This window comes from Apus apus, chromosome 4, assembly GCF_020740795.1.
Source record: "Apus apus isolate bApuApu2 chromosome 4, bApuApu2.pri.cur, whole genome shotgun sequence".
Classification (NCBI taxonomy): domain Eukaryota; kingdom Metazoa; phylum Chordata; class Aves; order Apodiformes; family Apodidae; genus Apus; species Apus apus.
In genome coordinates, this window is record NC_067285.1 from 41,892,024 (window position 1) to 41,909,514 (window position 17,491).

Sequence of the window (17,491 nt, forward strand, 5' to 3'; positions counted from 1 at the left end):
TTCCCTGGGTCTTCCTTTTTCCCCTTTTTAAAAATAGGGGCTATGTTCCCTTTTTTCCAATCAGTGGGCACCTCACCAGACTGCCATGACTTGTCAAATATGGTGGACAGAGGCTTAGCAATTTCATCCGCCAGCTCCCTCAGGACTCATGGGTGAATCCCATCAGGTCCCATAGATTTATGCACCTTCAGGTTCTTTAGATGGTCACGAACCTGCTCTAAAGCTACGGTGGGGGATAAATCACTCTCCCAGCCCCTGCTTTCACCTTCTGTGGCCTTCTTGTTGAGGTTGGAGCTCTTGCCAGAGAAGACCGAAACAAGTCATTGAGGACCTCAGCTTTTTCAGTATCCTGTGTTGCTACCTCACCTGTTTCCTTCAGGAGAGGGCCTACACTCTCCTTGGATGTCCTTTTCTTCCCAACATACATAAAGAAACTTTTCTTACTGTTCTTAGCATCCCTGGCAAGACTGAATACTAGCAGGGATTTGGCTCTCCTCACCTGATCCCTAGCTGCTTGGACAACCTCTCTGTAATCCTCCCGGGATACCTTCCCTAGCTTCCATCCCCTGTATGTTTCCTTCTTAAGTTTGAACTTTTCTAGGAGCTGGTTACTGATCCACGCCAGCCTCTTGGAATTTCTACTTGATTTCCTCTTAGTTGGAATGCAGTCTCTTGGGCCTGGAGAAGGTGATCCTTAAATATAAGCCAGCTTTCATGGGCCACTCCACCCTCCAGGATGTTATCCCAAGACACTCTCTTGAGCAGATCCCTGAAGAGTCTGAAATCTGCCCTTCTGAAGTCAAAGGTAGTAAGCTTGCTGTGAGCCCTCCTTGCTGCCCTAAGGATCTTGAACTCCACCCTTTCATGGTCACTACAACCTAGGCTGCCCTCGAGCTTAACATTCCTCACCAGCCCGCCCTTGTTGGTGAGGACAAGATCCAGCACAGCACCTCTCCTAGTTGGTTCCTCGATTACTTGGAAAAGGAAGTTACCATCCTTGCACTCTAGGAACCTCCTGGATTGTTTGCATTTAGCAGAGTTGTTCTTCCAACAGATGTCATGGTGTTTGAAGTCTCCCTTGAGGACCATGGCTTGTGAATGTGAAGCTGCTCTTACCTGTCTATATAGTGCCTCATCTATATCATCCTCCTGCTCAGGCGACCTGTAGCAAACTCCCACCATGATGTCACCTTAGCCTTTCTTCCCCTTAATTTTAACCCATAAGCTCTCTGTTGGCTCCTCATCCATCCCCAGGGAGAGGTCCATGCACTCCAGCTGGTCTTTGACATAGAGGGCAACTCCCCCACCCCGTCTTCGCTGTCTGTCCTTCCTAAAGAGTTTGTAACCCTCCATTCTGACACTCCAGTCATAGGAGCCATCCCACCAGGTCTCAGTGATGCCAATGAGATTGTAGTCCTGCAGGCTCACCCTCATCTCTAATTCCTCCTGTTTATTCCCCATGCTGTGTGCATTTGTATAAAGGCATTTAATGTGGGCCTTCAGTAAGGTTGCCTGACTAACACCACACCACCCCTGGGCTCATCTGTAGTAAGTCTTCCCCCTTCCAACCTAGTTTAAAGCCCTATCAATGAGTCCCACTAATTCCTGCCCTAGTACCCTTTTTCCCCTGTGGGACACGGTCTTCCCATCCAATGTCAGCAGGCCCGGTGTCCTGTAAACCAAATCATGATCAAAAAACCTACCCTGCTGGTAGCACCAGTTTTGAAGCCAGTGAGTTCTTCTTGTTAACCCACTGATCATTGCCCAAGACTGGAGGGACAGAGGAGAACACAACTTGAGTACCCGAGCCCTTGACCAGTCATCCCAGTGCCCTAAAATCTTTCTTTATTACTCTCAAATCTCTTTTCTCCACCTCATCACTACCATCATGAGAGATCGAAAGAGGATAATAGTCTGAGGGCCATATCAGACCAGGAAGTCTCCTGGTTATATCCCTTACCCTGGCTCCAGGGAGGCAGCATACTTCCCTGTGGGAAGGGTCTGGCCAGCATATGGGACCTTCAGTTCCCCTCAGAATGGTATCACCAGTAGTTTCTCTATTTGTTGTGAAATGGGTAAGAAAACTCCTTGACTTAAATGAGACGTTGAGCTCTTCTGGTTGGGTTGATTAGATCTGTTTCATCAGATTAGAGTAATTAAAATGCAGTGGCTGTTTAAAATTATCTTTGGCATGTGTGAAGCAACTGACACAAGAGTATATGAAACATACAGTGTCTTCATTAACAGATGAAACTCTCAAAGTTTTATAGAGGGCATATATTGGTTCATCAGGGAGATGGGCATAACCCTAATTAACCTTTCTCCTAGTGATTCATTTGGCCCAGATTATATCAATTTTCTGTGGATTCTTCTACATCTTTGTAAGCCGAGAATTCTGTTGAGCACTGCTCTCTTGAAGCTACACATTTTATTCTTTGCAAACAGGAACTTCTCCACTGAATGTAATTTAAATTGCAAGGGCATGTTCCATTATGAAGAACAAGTTATAAAAATATCTGTCGGAATTAATTACAGTTGATCCTGCTGTTGGGCAGGAATATAGACTGGATAATTTATTGGTGTCTTCTTCAGCAATGTTTTCTATAACTCTGTTACCAGTAATATCAGAATTTAAGTCCAAGTGGTGAAAAAAACATAAAATCACATGTAAGGAAAAAAAAAAAAAATAAAAGGAAAGGAAAGGTTAATTATCTTCTGTTCTTGGCTTTGCACAGTGGTTTGTGACATGGACTTACTCTTCCATGACTGTGTAGAAAGCAGACTACGCTCTTGGATACTGTTTTTGAAGATGTGGAGACTCTTGAATGTACAAATGCTTCTCTGTCCCTAACATCTAAGGATATCTTAGAGACCTCAAACAGCTGTTTGTCCCTTGTAAAGTTGATACCTTAAATCACATGTGGCAGACAGTCTTCATAGAAGACCAAGGACATAGGGAGGTAAATACACTGCATGGTGGTCTGAAGTGGCAGTTTTGCCAAGTTGTCTCCAAGAGTGAATTTAAAGCAGCCTGTAGAATAAGTTAATGGGAGAACTAGCAAGGCTGTTGGTTGCCACTGCCCTCCACTCCATTATTGTCTAGATTAAAAGACTTGCTAGAATTGTTCAGGACAGCAAGTCATTGACTGTTGCAATGCCTGGTAGTCACCTCCAGGCTTTTTTAATCCAACAGAATATACCAATGTGTGAAAGATCTTAGAGAGGCTGCAGAGGGTTTGAAAGAAAACACCTAGAGAGAAAATGGACCACTCCGTGTCCCTTCCTCATGTTATATGTGCTGCCTTGAATTAGAGCATGGTAGAATTGAAGGGATGTTCCCAAAATGAACTAAATGTCCCAACTCAGACCCAGGCTTCCTTAAACCTACATGTCTCTAACTCCTTTGACAGTTGGCTTCCACTGGGACAGAGGTGAAACTTCGCCAGGCTGCATTTGTTGAGAAGTGATCCCCAGATTTGCAGCTCTCCCCAGGAAGACTTCAGAACAGTTACAAGTGTATCACCTGGACAAAATGTAAAACTTCACTGCCAGACTGTCCTATCCCTGGTAAGGCATCTGAGGCCACCTAATTGCTGATGAAAATGAGCTTAGTAAAAAGGAAAACCCTTGCAAATGAAGTGAACTATGGAGATGTTACATGTTTGTGAAATACTCATAATGCATTGTGAGGAGTATACTGTAAAAATGCAGACAAAGTAATAGGAGGAGAATCACTTCAGGAAAGAAACACTTTCAAAAGGTGTTTTGTCGTTTGTTGTTTGAAGCTATAGTTTGTAGACTGTTCTCTGTGAGGATGAACTGCTTGTGACAAAAGCCTTCATTTAGGAAGAATGTCTGTGAATGTTATTGATGGAAGTGGTTTTGATTTGACCAGCCAGTGAACCTTTGAAAAAACATTGAATTAATATGATGTTTTCTTGATAGCTCTAAGCCTGGACAGTGTGTGTGTGAGGTGGCTATATCCTGACCCTGACCTATTTAGCTGCCTATCTTACTGTGAAGTTTTAACTCTAAATTGAATTCCAGTATTAATTCCATGATGATCTGAGGACTGGAGCAGCTCTGCTCTGGAGACAGGCTAAGAGAGTTGGGGTTGTTCAGCCTGGAAAAGAGAAGGCTCCAGGGAGACCTTAGAGCACCTTCCAGTGCCTGAAGGGGCTCCAGGAAAGCTGAGGGAGAGGGGGCCATTTCCAAGGCCATGGAGTGAGAGGACAAGGGGGAATGGATTAAAACTGGAAGAGGGGAGATGGAAGTGAGACATGAGGAGGAAATTCCTTAGTGAGAGGGTGGAGAGACACTGGCACAGGTTGCCCAGGGAAGCTGTGGAAGTCCCATCCCTGGAAGTGTTCAAGGTCAGGTTGGATGGGGCTTTGAGCAGCCTGGTCTGGTGGGAGGTGTCCCTGCCCATGCAGGGGGGTTGGATCTAGATGATCTTCAAGATCCCTTCCAACCCAAACCAGTCTGTGATTCTGTGATGCCATTCTGTGAGCATGACTGTACAGCTGTGGATCCTATGCAAATCCTTACGCATATGTTTACTTCTGTCATCTAGAGGACATTGCACATACCTGTATTTCCTTTAGGCCCGTATTTAAATTTTTGCCAAAGCCAGGTATTAGTATATTTGCAATATTGTTCTCTGTGTAGTATGAGTGTGCAGTATTATAATACAAATTGAATAATCATAGAATCACAGACTGGTTTGGGTTGGAAGGGACCTTGAAGACCATCTAGATCCACTCCCCTGCATGGGCAGGGACACCTCCCACTAGACCAGGTTTCTCAGAGCCCCACCCAACCTGCCCTTCAACACTGCCAGGGATGGGGCAGCCACAGCTTCCCTGGGCAACCTGTTTTCGTGAAACATCCATCTCCTACTTTTGCTTAGCACACTGTATTAATATATTTTTCTTTTTCTGGAGGGAGGAGATTTCTAAAACCTTTTTTTTTTTTTATCATCAAGTTTCTTCCCTGTAAAGCATCATTGAGGCTCTTACTGGTTTTGCTGAAAAAGCAGCAGACAGGCAATTACCTAGGAGGTACATGTACTATACACGTTATTTCAAGGGGCTTATATAGCTTCGGGTGTGGAAAGCATACTCTGATCTGTAGTCTGTAGGAGGCTGCAAACCATATGAAGCAAATTTCTCACCTAAAGTCAGGTGTTTTCCTTGGCCAGTCATTTTTGTGTGGAGCAGCTTCATTATATTCACTGCATGTTGCGGTAGCTCATGCTGCCACTTTGAAACGGAGAATAGGACTCAATCAGTGGTCTTACAGTGGTGAGTGATGTCAGGTCAGTTGGATTTAAGTTGATTTGTCTTATATGCAGCTTCTGTGGGAGCTGGAAATTATATCAGAAAATACTTAGGGACTGTCAGATTCTCCGGGCATCTGCTCTTGTTTAGGAAGCAGGGCTCTGAAACTTACTTACGATACAGGAAATTAGTGGCCTTCAGTGAATTTATTCAGTGTGGCACTGGAGAGTAGACAGCAAAGCTGTGTGCTTATTGTTGTATTCTGGGCATGTGGCCTTTGTGATGTTCAAAAGAATAAGAAATCATGGGATTTTCTAACTTTCTGAAAATAGTAACGGAGGAAGATGCAGTCTGTCTTAAAAATGCTCTGCCCAGGGAGTAGTGGCAATGGTTCATGTGCACACACAAAAGGATGACACTTAATCACATGGCATCAGCAGCCACTTGCCTCAGAACAGGACAGGTACCTCAATATAAGCAGCATGTGGACAAGACTGGGGTCACAGACTGCCTGCTGAGCCACCCCAAGAGATGAGCGAGTAGACAAAATAGACAGTGCTTCAGAGGAAACATACTCTAACTGGCTTCATGCTATTTTGTTTAAGTTCCAGTTGCAAATTAGGGGCAACAGCTCTATGCAGCTTGTGCAGGCTGACCAACCAGTTGCTTATACATTATTTTTTTTTCTTGAATATTTACAAAAAATGTGAATAGCTCAAGCTACTAGTCCATGGTGTTTTCCAGGTAGGTACTGAAAGGTTGTCGCTGGCACTTCTAGCTGGATGGCAGTGTATAAATAACCCAGTATGAGAGTAAATGACAAGATGATGGTAAAATTAGAGGCTGAGGTGATGGCAAGAATACAATAAACATGAATGAATTAGGATTGATGTTTATTGTTGCTGGTGTTGACAACACCTCAGCTGTCAAATCTGTGTAATTAGCAGCAATAAAAGAAGCTGTCAGTGATGAATGCTAATACAGTTATCTGGAACTTTGAACTTCATTCACTATTTCATATATTCCTGTCCATTATAAATTGGGAATATTAATTTCTGGAAGCCTTCCTTAGTTTATTTCGTAATTGATGTTTCAGTGTTTATTCAATGAATCTTCAGATAGTTTCCTTTGGAAGTGATAGCTGCATTTCATGAAGTAACCTAGAAACTGCTCCTTTTCTGTCATATAATGTTTTCCTGTTTCTAACAGTTCCAGTCTCTCACTGACTGGACACTTTCCTAATGTTGCCTGAAACACCAGTGTCTTTTTCAGAAAAATAGCCACTTTGAGGATTTAGACTTGGAAGTATGTTTAGGAAATACTATTAACTACAGCAGGTTGAAGAAAATACTGGTAGAAGACTTTTCATTACAAAAAGCTCTTTTCACAGAACAGAAATATTTGCTTAAAGGGGGAGGAAGTAGAAGAAAATCAAAGATGAAATATTGCAATTTGTGTTTTCCTGTAGTCTCAGGAATATGTTTGAATATGTGTTGGATTTACCATGTAGGAAAATGCAGATCCAGTGGCTCTGTTAATACTGTGGGAGCTTGGCTGAACTAGAAAGAGTAACAGTCCATCAGGTTTAAGATATTTGTCTGCTAGTGTTTAAGAAAAGTATTAATATATTTTATATATAACCTTTTTCATATGTTTTTTTCATAGTATTTGTACCTGTTGACAAGTCTAGAAGATAGCAACTGAAAAAGAGTAAAATTAGGCAAGGTGCTGCTATCTTCTCTGCAATTCAGGAAAGTTTTATATTTATATTTGTAGTTGAAGTGTAAAAGCACTGGGAATTGAATCCAGAAACACTTTATGTTTTCTGGTCTGTTGTATTTATTTGGTCTGTGGTGTTTATTCCTTACCTGCTGCAAGAAAAGAGCTAAGTGTGATTGTGACTTTACTTGCCAACAGACATGTCAGAAACAGAAAAGGGTCTGCTGAGCCCTCAGTAAGGGCTGCCACCTGTAAACACCCTAAAACCTCCTCTCAGACTCTAGAGCCCTGGCACATGACTGAGTTCTGCATTTTCCATTCATGTTTACATTTCTCCTTTAAGAGAGTGAATGCTCCAGTGGAATTGTGCAAGGGCTGTGTTTGCTTTCTGAGCACAGGCCTCCGCTGAGGCTAATGCATAGCTGCAGTGTCCCGATGGGAGCTCTAGGAAGTATTTATGCCTTAGGCACATGCTAAATTGCTGAGATTTTCCTAGAAGAAAATGGTCATGTGGGTTTAATATCTCCCGTAAGAGCTTTTTCTTTTTTAGATGACCATGCCTGTTATGCACACTTTTAAGGGGTGTGGTTATTATTCATACAATCATAGAAAGGTTTCGGTTGGAAGGGACCTAAAAGATCATCTAGATCCAACCCCCCTGCATGGGCAGGGACACCTCCCACCAGACCAGGTTGCTCAGAGCCCCATCCAACCTGCCCTTGGACACTTCCAGGGATGGGGCTTCCACTACTTCCCTGAACAGTGTTGGCGAGTGTCTCTCCACCCTCACACTAAGGAATTTCTCCCTCATGTCTAACCTAAATCTCCCCTCTTCCAGTTTAAAGCAGTTGCCCCTTGTCCTCTCACTACAAGCCCTTGTCAAAAGTTCCTCCCCAGCTTTCCTGGAGCTCCTTCAGGTACTGGAAGGTGCTCTAAGGTCTGCCATTAAGAATTGATTTCTCATATATTTAGGGGTTTAATCAATGCAACCTGGACAGTATAATTTTTTTCTCTGTTTTCTTAGACAGATGCAACTGCCATTTCTTATGAACTATTTGCAGTGATTTTGCAGTAAATGCTGCTTGCATCCCTGACATGAGCAGTTCTAGTAGCATTTTTGTTATAAGAGTAATTAAAATTTACAAATGTTAGAGCTTAGGAGGTGAAGAAGCTTTTCAGAAGGGATGGAATCTGGATTTTAGTTGTTTGAGAAATAAGCTGTTTTGTAGCTGCAGAGTTTACAGTGTAATCTGCTCATGGCCACAGGCTTGTGCTCCAGAACTAAGCCTCTTACATTTTTTAGAGTAATAGTATTTTTAGCTGTGTAGCTTCTGTATTAATATTGAAATGTAAACCAAGGCTGGGATTGAGCATCCTGGCTTTGCAAACAACTGAAGCAACTGTCCTTGCTTTAAGCAGAGAGATTGGCTTGAAGGTACCCTGAAACAGGATTTGTATCTGCATTTCAGTGCCCTGACCTTTCATTTCTCCCAAAGCTTATTTTGCTTTTGAGTAGGATATTGCCTCTTTTTACAATCATATAATCACAGAATGGTTAAGGTTGAACGGACCTTAAAGATCGTCAGGTTCCAACCTCCCTACCATGGGCAGGGACACCTCCTACCAGCCCAGTCTGCACAAGCCTCATCCAACCTGCCCTTGAACACCTCCAGGGAGGGGGCAGCCGCAGCCTCCCTGGGCAACCTATTCCAGTGCCTTCCTACCCTCATGGTGAAGAATTTCTTCCTGATGTCTAACCTAAATCTCCCTTCTTCCAGTTTCAAACTGCCTAATGCAGACAGTGATTGAGTATTTTTTCCTGTGTAGTCTACAGAATATATGTCGTTTCCACTAGTCATCCAGTGCCAGGGTCGTCTGTGTTGAAGGCAAATCTAACTGCATATGAATTAGATTTGGAGGTTGTGCTCTGACTTGGGAGTGTATTAAAAGTAGTTTTGATGGGATTCATTACATATCTTCAGGCAGTTTTACCACTGGCATTTATCTAAGGAACAGCTTTTTATTGATTTTCTTTTATTTAATAGAGGAAAAGAAATTTCTGAGAGGGCAGGATTTTTCATTCAACTGCACTCTTTTTATTTTTTATTTATTCTTTTTTCCCCCCAGAGAGAGAAAGCAGATTGAAACCAAATGCCAGTATAGAAGAAAAATGCAGACCAGAAAAAAAATCTTGCTTTTACTGTTGTGGCAAGTAGTAAGTGTTTTAATTGTACTCAGCTCTTTCTAATTACTTTTTTGTCTAATTTAATACCTCTAGGAAGTGGCTTTCCCCAGTTATTCCAAGAATAATTAAAGTGAAAGCACAGACACAACACAAAAGCACTCTTAGGAGAAACTCTCTCCTCCTCTATTATTAATCCACTTGGCAAATATCAGTTTGTATTTATCTTGTCAGGTTTTTGAAGTTTCTTGCCAAGCAGTGGGTCTCATTGAAGCTGATACTGTTGTTGCAGTCCTCCAAATTAGATGTGGAAAAAAATTATATTCTATAAAAAATGCTGATAAGCTTGAAGGTCTGATCTTTGAAGACCGATTTGATAGGATATCTGGACATACCTGTCCCAGTCATAACTGTCAGCAATTATATGAAAGATTGGGACAACGTGCAGCTGTTCGTTCTCTGTCCAGCATGTTAGAGAAGACAGAGCCCATGGGTGAAATTCTGTAGGTGTTTGGGGATCAGAATTCCTCTTCTGGTTCACTTTCTCATACTCTTATGACTTTAGCCATTCACTATTTCATGCATTTGGGATACAACAATGCTAAATGGAAAGATGCTGTATACTGACAATACTCTGAAACTTCTTGATTGTTCTTCCTGTTAATACAGAGCAGAAGAGCCAAACTTGAGTAAAGAAAAAAATAAAGTTACAGGAGTGAGAGCATTACTCAAAGCTTCAAGGAACTGAGAGGCTACTGTGCTTAAAGTGTATACTTTCAGAGGAAGGAGAGAGGAATTCCAGTACTGGAAATGAGTTAAATGATTCAAACACATTTTCACAACAGGAAGCATTAATAATTCGTAAATGTTAATCTTTGAACATTAGTGTTTTTCAAGAAGGTTTTTAAGTGACAGCTGAATTGATAAATTGCCCTTCTCATTGAAGTGAATAGGAAATGTTTTTTAGTAACTTTAAATGATTGTTGTATTTCATTATTTTTTTTGTGCTCTTAATCTTTACATTTATGAATGAAATATACTGAGGCAGCAAGAAATACTTTAATTAGCCTTTTGTAGCGTAAGTCTAGAACTACATGCCTGTGAAGATAGGGAGTACATTCACTGTACCTATTGTGATGTATTTGGATGGTTAATATCAAATAAGCAGAAATGCATTTGGCTCTTCAAATGAATTTTTACAGTTTCCTCTTATTATTGAGATTATCACATTTGATGGACTGGGAATAGATTATAGGATATTGTTGGGAGATGTTCTGTGATTCTGTTAAAACTTTCCAGTTTGCAGCCAGATTTAAATCTAGTGATGTTTTAGGTAATAGTAGTTCTGTCATGATATCATCAGCTGCCATGTGACTTCTGTTTAAATTTGACCTCCTAATTTTTAAAATGTTGGTGTGTTTTTTCTCACACAGGGTTATTTTTTAAATTAGGATTTGAAGGATTTTTTTCCAATTTGTTTTGTTGTAGGACATGTAAATACCTCTCAGAGCACAGGCTCAGGAGTGTGGGAGGTGATGAGAACAGCTCAGGAACTAGCTTGGGACTCAATTCATTTCAACTGCAGCAACACTGGTTTAAATCCATGTCAAACAGCTGCTGTGGCTTTACTAATCAAGAACCTTGTTTCAGCTCTGGACCAGTGTATTTGACATGGATGATGTTGCTGTAGGGTCAGGTGAAGAAGTACCACCTGTGTGGGCTGTGATGAAGAAGGCAGTATTGCAGCAGGCCAGCTGGCTTCCTCATCTCTCTGAATTAACAAGTTACGTGGAACTTTCTGGAGGCTCCATGTTTGTCTTCCAAATTGTCACGAAAATAATGTAAATATGCTTTGACAGGCTAAGGCAATATCCATTGAGCATGAGGGATTTGACTGTTGCTTAGGAGACACAGGGATGAGAAACTATCATGGAGATAATTTCTGAAAAGAAAGTGACTGTGATGCTTTGTCAAGACAAAAGAGCTTTTTAAGTGTCAGCTTAGAGAAGCAGCTCAGAGGCAACATGGTGGGTGCAGGCCCTCACACTGGTGCAGCAAGCTCCAAGTTTGCATTTGTTGGGCCTGAGGCAGACACAGGCTCCCCATTCGTGATCAAGAAGCCAGTAATGTGAACAACAGTGTAGTCTAGGAAGGAAAACAAGGCTCCCGAGGCCACGAGACTGTTTGCCAAATTGCCTAGATATTCACTGGGACACCAACATTGTATAGCTTTGGGAGGGGAGGGGTGAGAATTCAAGGACAAGCAGAAAGATTTACTGCAAGAGACTGTATTTGAGAACTACAGTTAATATTGGTTTTCTGCACTGCTTTGTCTACTGTCATTGCATGCTTTCCTCTCTGCTCTCAGTGGTTATACTAATAGTATTGTTTTAATCCTTTCAGTCTTCTGAGAGCTATTTGAATAATAATGAGATAATCCTCCTGACCTTTGGAGAGACAGATAAGCATTATTAAAAATACACAGTCCTCATCCAGAAAAAACACATTTGGCAGCAGCACTGAGGGGAATGGGAAGTTCATGGCTGAAATAGGAGCATGTTGTTAGCCCTTCTGTATGGAATAGTAGCTATTGTTAAGGGAAGAGGAGTGGAGGGAAGAAGAGGATGGCAAAGCAGCAGGCCAGGTAGGATGCAAGACTCAGTGGGTATCTTTACAGCCCCAGGCAGCATTTCACTCTTGCTTTCAAATGTCTTCTTTCCCCCTGCTATTCTAGTGCCTCCTAGTTTTGTCTTGCCTGAAAGTAGATCATACATAAACTGCTGAAACTTTCATGTTTTTATGGGTTCTGTCATACAGATGCCTTGATCCTGAGGAAAATCTGAGGTCCAGTTGTGATGTTTTCTCCCTGTGATGCTATTGCAATCTCTGGCTTCCCACTGGATGTCAGCCTGGGTTATTACAAGGTGTTTTGTTGGATCAGCACTGTTCCATTCCCCCAGTACTTCCCACCCCAGGTGATTTTGTACAAGATTGAAAAGATAAAGCATCAGAAGTAGGGTAAAGAAAAATTGGATGCTTATCCTCTAACCTAAAGCTCAGATCCTTAGAGAGTGGTGACATTGTCAGTAGCTTCTTGTTTTATAGCTATTTTATGTTGTGACACAATTATCTCAGCATCATGCTAGTTCTTTATTTGCTTTACATTGACACTTGTTCACTGCATCAAGTGCTGTGGTGTCAGCTAGCACCAGAGGAGGTCTGATCAAGGGTATATACACAGTTGAATGGGAGTGTATTTCATGCATGAAGAAATCAGAAGTTAAATACATGTGTGATTCCTTACAGGCACTAAAGGGAATCTCATGTGAATTCAATATGCGAAGACACACACAGTGTAAAACATGAACATGAATCCATTTTGCCCTGGGTATAAAGTTTTGCAGACCTCCATGTTCCGGAAGGATATTCTTATTCCTGGTGTACATCTGGAGGGGCTTAGCTCTGTAGTGATTCATTTGATGTATCTTATGTATGGTGGAATATCAGTATTGATCCAGGCCTTTAAAACATATCATACCTCTATTATTTTCTAAGTAATAGCTGCATACAAAGACAACAGAATGCATTTTAAAATGTATTCCATTTCATACATTTATTAGTGTATTGCTCTGCCCAGGGTGACTGTTAACAGTTACAGTCATCCTGTGGAAAGCTGTGGAGATGTATATGACTAGTAATGCAGATAAGATACAAGGTGTGTCTTTGCAGTAGACTATCACACCAAATTCAGTGAGGAACCAAATTTCCCTGATTGCCTTCCCTTCCTTCATTATCACAGAATCCTAGAACCACAGGGATTGGAAGGGACCTCTGAAGATCATCAAGTCCAACCCCCCTGCTTCAGCAGGAACACCCAGGGCAGATCACACAGGAACACATCCAGACGGGTCTTGAAAGTCTCCAGAGAAGGAGACTCCACAGCCTCTCTGGGCAGCCTGTCCCAGGGCTCTGTCACCCGCACAGTAAAGAAGTTCCTCCTCATGTTGAGGTGGAACTTCCTGGGTTGTCACTTGATGCCATTTCCCCTTGTCCTATCACAGGGCACCACTGGGGAGAAACTGGCCCATTCTTGACATCCACCCTTCAGTTATTTGTAGACATTAATAAGGTCCCCTCTCAGTCTTCTCAAGACTAAACAGCCCCAGGTCTCTCAGCCTCTCCTCATCAGACAAGTTTTCCAGTCCCTTAATCATCCCTGTAGCCTCTGTTGAACTCTCAAGTAAATACCTTTCTTTCTTGTCAAGGCTCTGTCTTGAATATGGTATGTTATGACCAACAACATTTTAGTCATTGATTATTGCAGCAATATAATGCATCCAGCCACTGGTTTTTCATGGTGTGTGCATCTGCAGTGTGAGAGTGTAATTATCTTCTGGATTTCCAGAAATCACTGGCAATATGACTAACGTTAAAAGCTTTTTTAAAATTATTTCTTACTTTCTCCTTCTCATTGTAATATAAACCCTCTGTGGAATGTGAGGGTCTGGTAATGACTCACTGGGCAATGAGGCAGCAATCTGAGACACTGAAATGTGATGCAGAAAAGGTCATAAACTTGCTTTCATAACAGGCTTATTCATTCATTAAAAATTGAACAGGTGTGGGAGGCCATGATACAGTGAAGTTGGCAGGTATTGGTGAATAGTGGCTTGGAGTTTCTTAATAACTGATCAGTTTGTGTGAGATCACATGGAATTGCAGAATGGTCATGGTTGGAAAAGACCTCCAAGATCAAGTCCAACTGTTAATACAGAAAAAAAACCTCACCATGCCCACTAGAGCATGTCCTGAAATGCCATGTCTACGTGTGTTTTGAACACCTCCAGGGATGGTGATTCCACCACCTCCCTGGGCAGCCTGTTCCAGTGCCTGGCTACTCCACAGAAAGTCTTGTCTTACTTATTGGCATTTACACCTGAAGTTAACTAATTGTTCCTGCTGAAGACAAGTGCTGTAAGGAGGCACAAAGTTTTTCAGAATCCTGGCTATATATGAGTGATGGTTATGGGATTTTTGGTTTTAAAGTCTTTGCAATCTTGGGCTGCGTCAAAAGAAGCATGGCTGGCAGGTCGAGGGAGGTGATTCTCCTCCACTCTTGTGAGACCCCACCTGGAGTACTGTGTCCAGTCCTGGAGCCCCCAACATAAGAAGGACATGGAGATGTTAGAGAGGCTCCAGAAGAGGCCATGAAGATGATCAGAGGAGGAGCTCTGCTCTGGAGACAGGCTGAGAGAGTTGGGGATGTTCAGCCTGGAGAAGGGAACGCTCCAGGGAGACCTCATAGAGGCCTTCCAGTACCTGAAGGGGCTACACAAAAGCACTCTTTGGACAAGGGCTGGGAGGGAGAGGACAAGGGGTAATGGATAAAAACTGGAAGAGGCAGGATTAAGGTGAGACATGAGGAGGAAATTCTTTATTGTGAGGATGGTGAGACAATGGCCCAGGTTGCCCAGGGAAGCTGTGGCTGCCCCATCCCTGGCAGTGTTGAAGGGCAGGTTGGATGGGGCTTGGAGCAACCTGGTCTGGTGGGAGGTGTCCCTGTCCATGCAAGGGGACTGGAACTAGATGATCTTGAAGCTCCCTTCCAACCCAAACCATTGTATGATTCTGTGACAATTTTTCTCAGCAGAGGTCCCTTCCAGCCCAAAACAGTCTGTGATTCTATGATTCTGTATCTCTTTTTACCTAGAAGTTGGTAATTGTTAAAAGTTTTTCTTTTTGTTTTTTTGTTTGTTTAGTTTAGTTGGGGTGTTTTGTTTTAGTTTTTTGTGTGTGTGTTTGGTTGTTTTGGGGGGGGGGGGGGTTGTGGAGATATTTTTGTGTGTTGTTGGGTTTTTAATGTGTTTTTTTCAAGTGGAGTAATGCAGAAAAAACTATGTCCTTTGACATAGTCCACTTCAGCCTGCTAGCATTACTGTGTTGTGGTTTTTATTCATTGATGTCCCATGCTAGAATGCAGCTAGGAAAGGATGGGTTCGTCGTGGTACTTGTGGAATGCAGTAACAACAGCTGCTATAGGGCACGCAGGGAGTTTCTGGCTCACTTGGCCAGTATCAGATGCCTGTGAAAGAATCTGAACAGAGGGTGAACATACAGTGATAGATTGTGGCTCAGGGTTGTCTTGAGTCAGAGGTGATATTTCTGAGGTTACCAGCCTTCAGCACATTCCTTCTGTGAATTTGCATAATCATACTAGTACTTGTGTTGACTTCTGACATCCACAGAAGAGCAAGGCAAGGAGTTTCACAGTCTGACCAAACAGTGTATGAAGAATTCTCTCCTGTTGCTGATTCTGAATCTGTTGTTTGATTACTTAAGTTGATGCCACATGTATCTTTTTACTGTAAAAAGAAATAGGGAAGAGTGTTTTCACTTTTCAGTGTGCCACTCATTTTATGGATCTCCATATCTCCATCAGACAGCTTTTCTAGACTAGAAGAAAATCCTCATTCTGTTCAGTTGTTTCATGTAGAGAATCTGTATGTGCTTTGGACCCTTACTACACTTGTATCTAACTTATCTAGGTGCATGATGTTAAAATGAGAACTAGAACTAGATGTGATATTCATTTAGTGGTTGTGCCATGACTTTATACAGTGATGTAATAAGTCTTTCCATTTCTGTAACTTTCCTAATAATTGTCAACTTAGGACTTGATTTTTTCCTCCTCATAATAATAACTGCCTCCCATTTTCACATTGTTTAGAATGTTTTGGGCCCAATTTTTGTTGTTGTTGATATAGGAATATACAAGTGACATGATAAACTTAGAGTTAATGGCATCAGTTACAGCAAAACTTGGCAGATGTCACCAGATCATATTTGAGGCCATAACTGTGACAAGCATCAGAAAGTATCTACAGCCTATTTACAGTTCAGTGTTCTAACTGATTTCTGTTTACAAGCTGGGTGGCAACTCAAGGCTGGTTTTATAATCCAAATGTAGATAGAGTCCAAATGCATTGTACTTGCACATCATCAGACATAAAAGATTTCTAGATTTCCTTTCCTTTAATTGCAGGTATTTATGAGCCGCCATTTCTTCTATTATTGTGGTGAACCTACACTGGATGTAAAGATTGCCTTTTGTCAGGTGTGTGTTCCTTACAGGTAAAACAAGGTACAGTATATACTTAATTTTTGAAGCTCATGTCATAATAGAGGAAAATTAGAAGTGTATTTCAGCAGCTTGCTGCAAGTAACTGGTTATTAGAATGAGAGTAAATATAAAACATAGAAGAACGCATCACAGAATTTTCTATTTATTTTGAACTTTGCTCTTAATTGTTTTGAATTTTGCTTTGCTAAAATGTCAGTTAATGCTCTGAGGTATTTTCTTTAGCTAAAATTAATAGCAGAGTTTACAAACAGAAAAAATGTTGTCTGTACTTTCAATAGCCTTAATGATCAATCAAGCATAACTGTACCTACACAGATGCTTTCATGGAAGTGTGCAAATTAGAACTATTTTGCCTGAGCCTTTATGTGTGACTTCAATTTTCTGTCCCTTAGTCTACCTTTACTCAAAGTGAAGGGAGGGTAATGAAAATGGTGGGATTTGTCTTGTCTCCAGTTGAACACCATGTGCCATGCAGGTTCTGGAGTCACAAGACTGCACTATAGGCAATTCTGTATTTCTGAATTACCCTTGAAATTGTTTGGTCACAATTCTTGCAAGTCTACAGGGTTGAAATTTTGTGATAGAAATTTAAAAGCATATTGATTTGTCTGGGTTTTGGTTCTCTTGGTTAAATTAAGTTAGTTACCATATAAATATGAGTCACAAATCTAAATGTATATTTTTCCATCATGAATGAAAGATTACTCTTTTTGCTCATTTCTGAACAGTGTTTTCTGTTTGAATTCTGTCTCTTTATGGGTTTTTTTGTGCGATGGGACCCCAGTAATCTAACCATCTGGAGGGACATTAGAAACAGTGTTCATTTTTTGAGGGTTGGGAACAATGCTGCAGTCTTAGAAATGGAATTCTGGTAAACACTGTTTTTTTCCCCCTTTATATTACTTATGGGGTCCAAGTAAGTGAAAGTAAAATGCTATGAAAGAAAGGGTGATTACTTGTATGAAAGCATTTAACACAGAACAGTGAGGCGTGTTGGGAGGTTTGTGTTTTTAAACTCAGGAGTACTAAATATTTGTTCTGCTGAGAAGGTTGGCTCTGCAATTAGTAAATCATCCACTCTAGGATGAATCTTGGCTGTTCAGTTTGACAACCTTTTTGACTGTCTTCTCTGTCCTTTTCTATCTCCTGTTCTTCATGTACATATGTTTA

At 41.5% G+C, this 17,491-nt stretch overlaps 1 protein-coding gene across 10 annotated transcripts in view; it reads left to right on the forward strand.

Annotated features, from left to right (window-relative positions):
• Positions 1-17,491, forward strand: part of MAPK10 (mitogen-activated protein kinase 10) — a 123,328-nt gene that overhangs the window by 40,174 nt on the left and 65,663 nt on the right. For 4 of the 10 annotated variants that reach the window (XM_051618802.1, XM_051618800.1, XM_051618801.1 and 1 more), the window contains one exon: positions 16,223-16,294. The exons of 2 other annotated variants lie outside the window; for them this stretch is intronic. In XM_051618802.1, coding sequence (XP_051474762.1) covers positions 16,229-16,294 — 66 coding nt within the window. In that variant the 5' untranslated portion in view covers positions 16,223-16,228. Of the gene's footprint in view, positions 1-3,452; positions 3,568-16,222; positions 16,322-17,491 lie in introns of those variants that run through there. 4 more of the 10 variants (XM_051618804.1, XM_051618806.1, XM_051618809.1 and 1 more) reach the window with 3 other exon arrangements.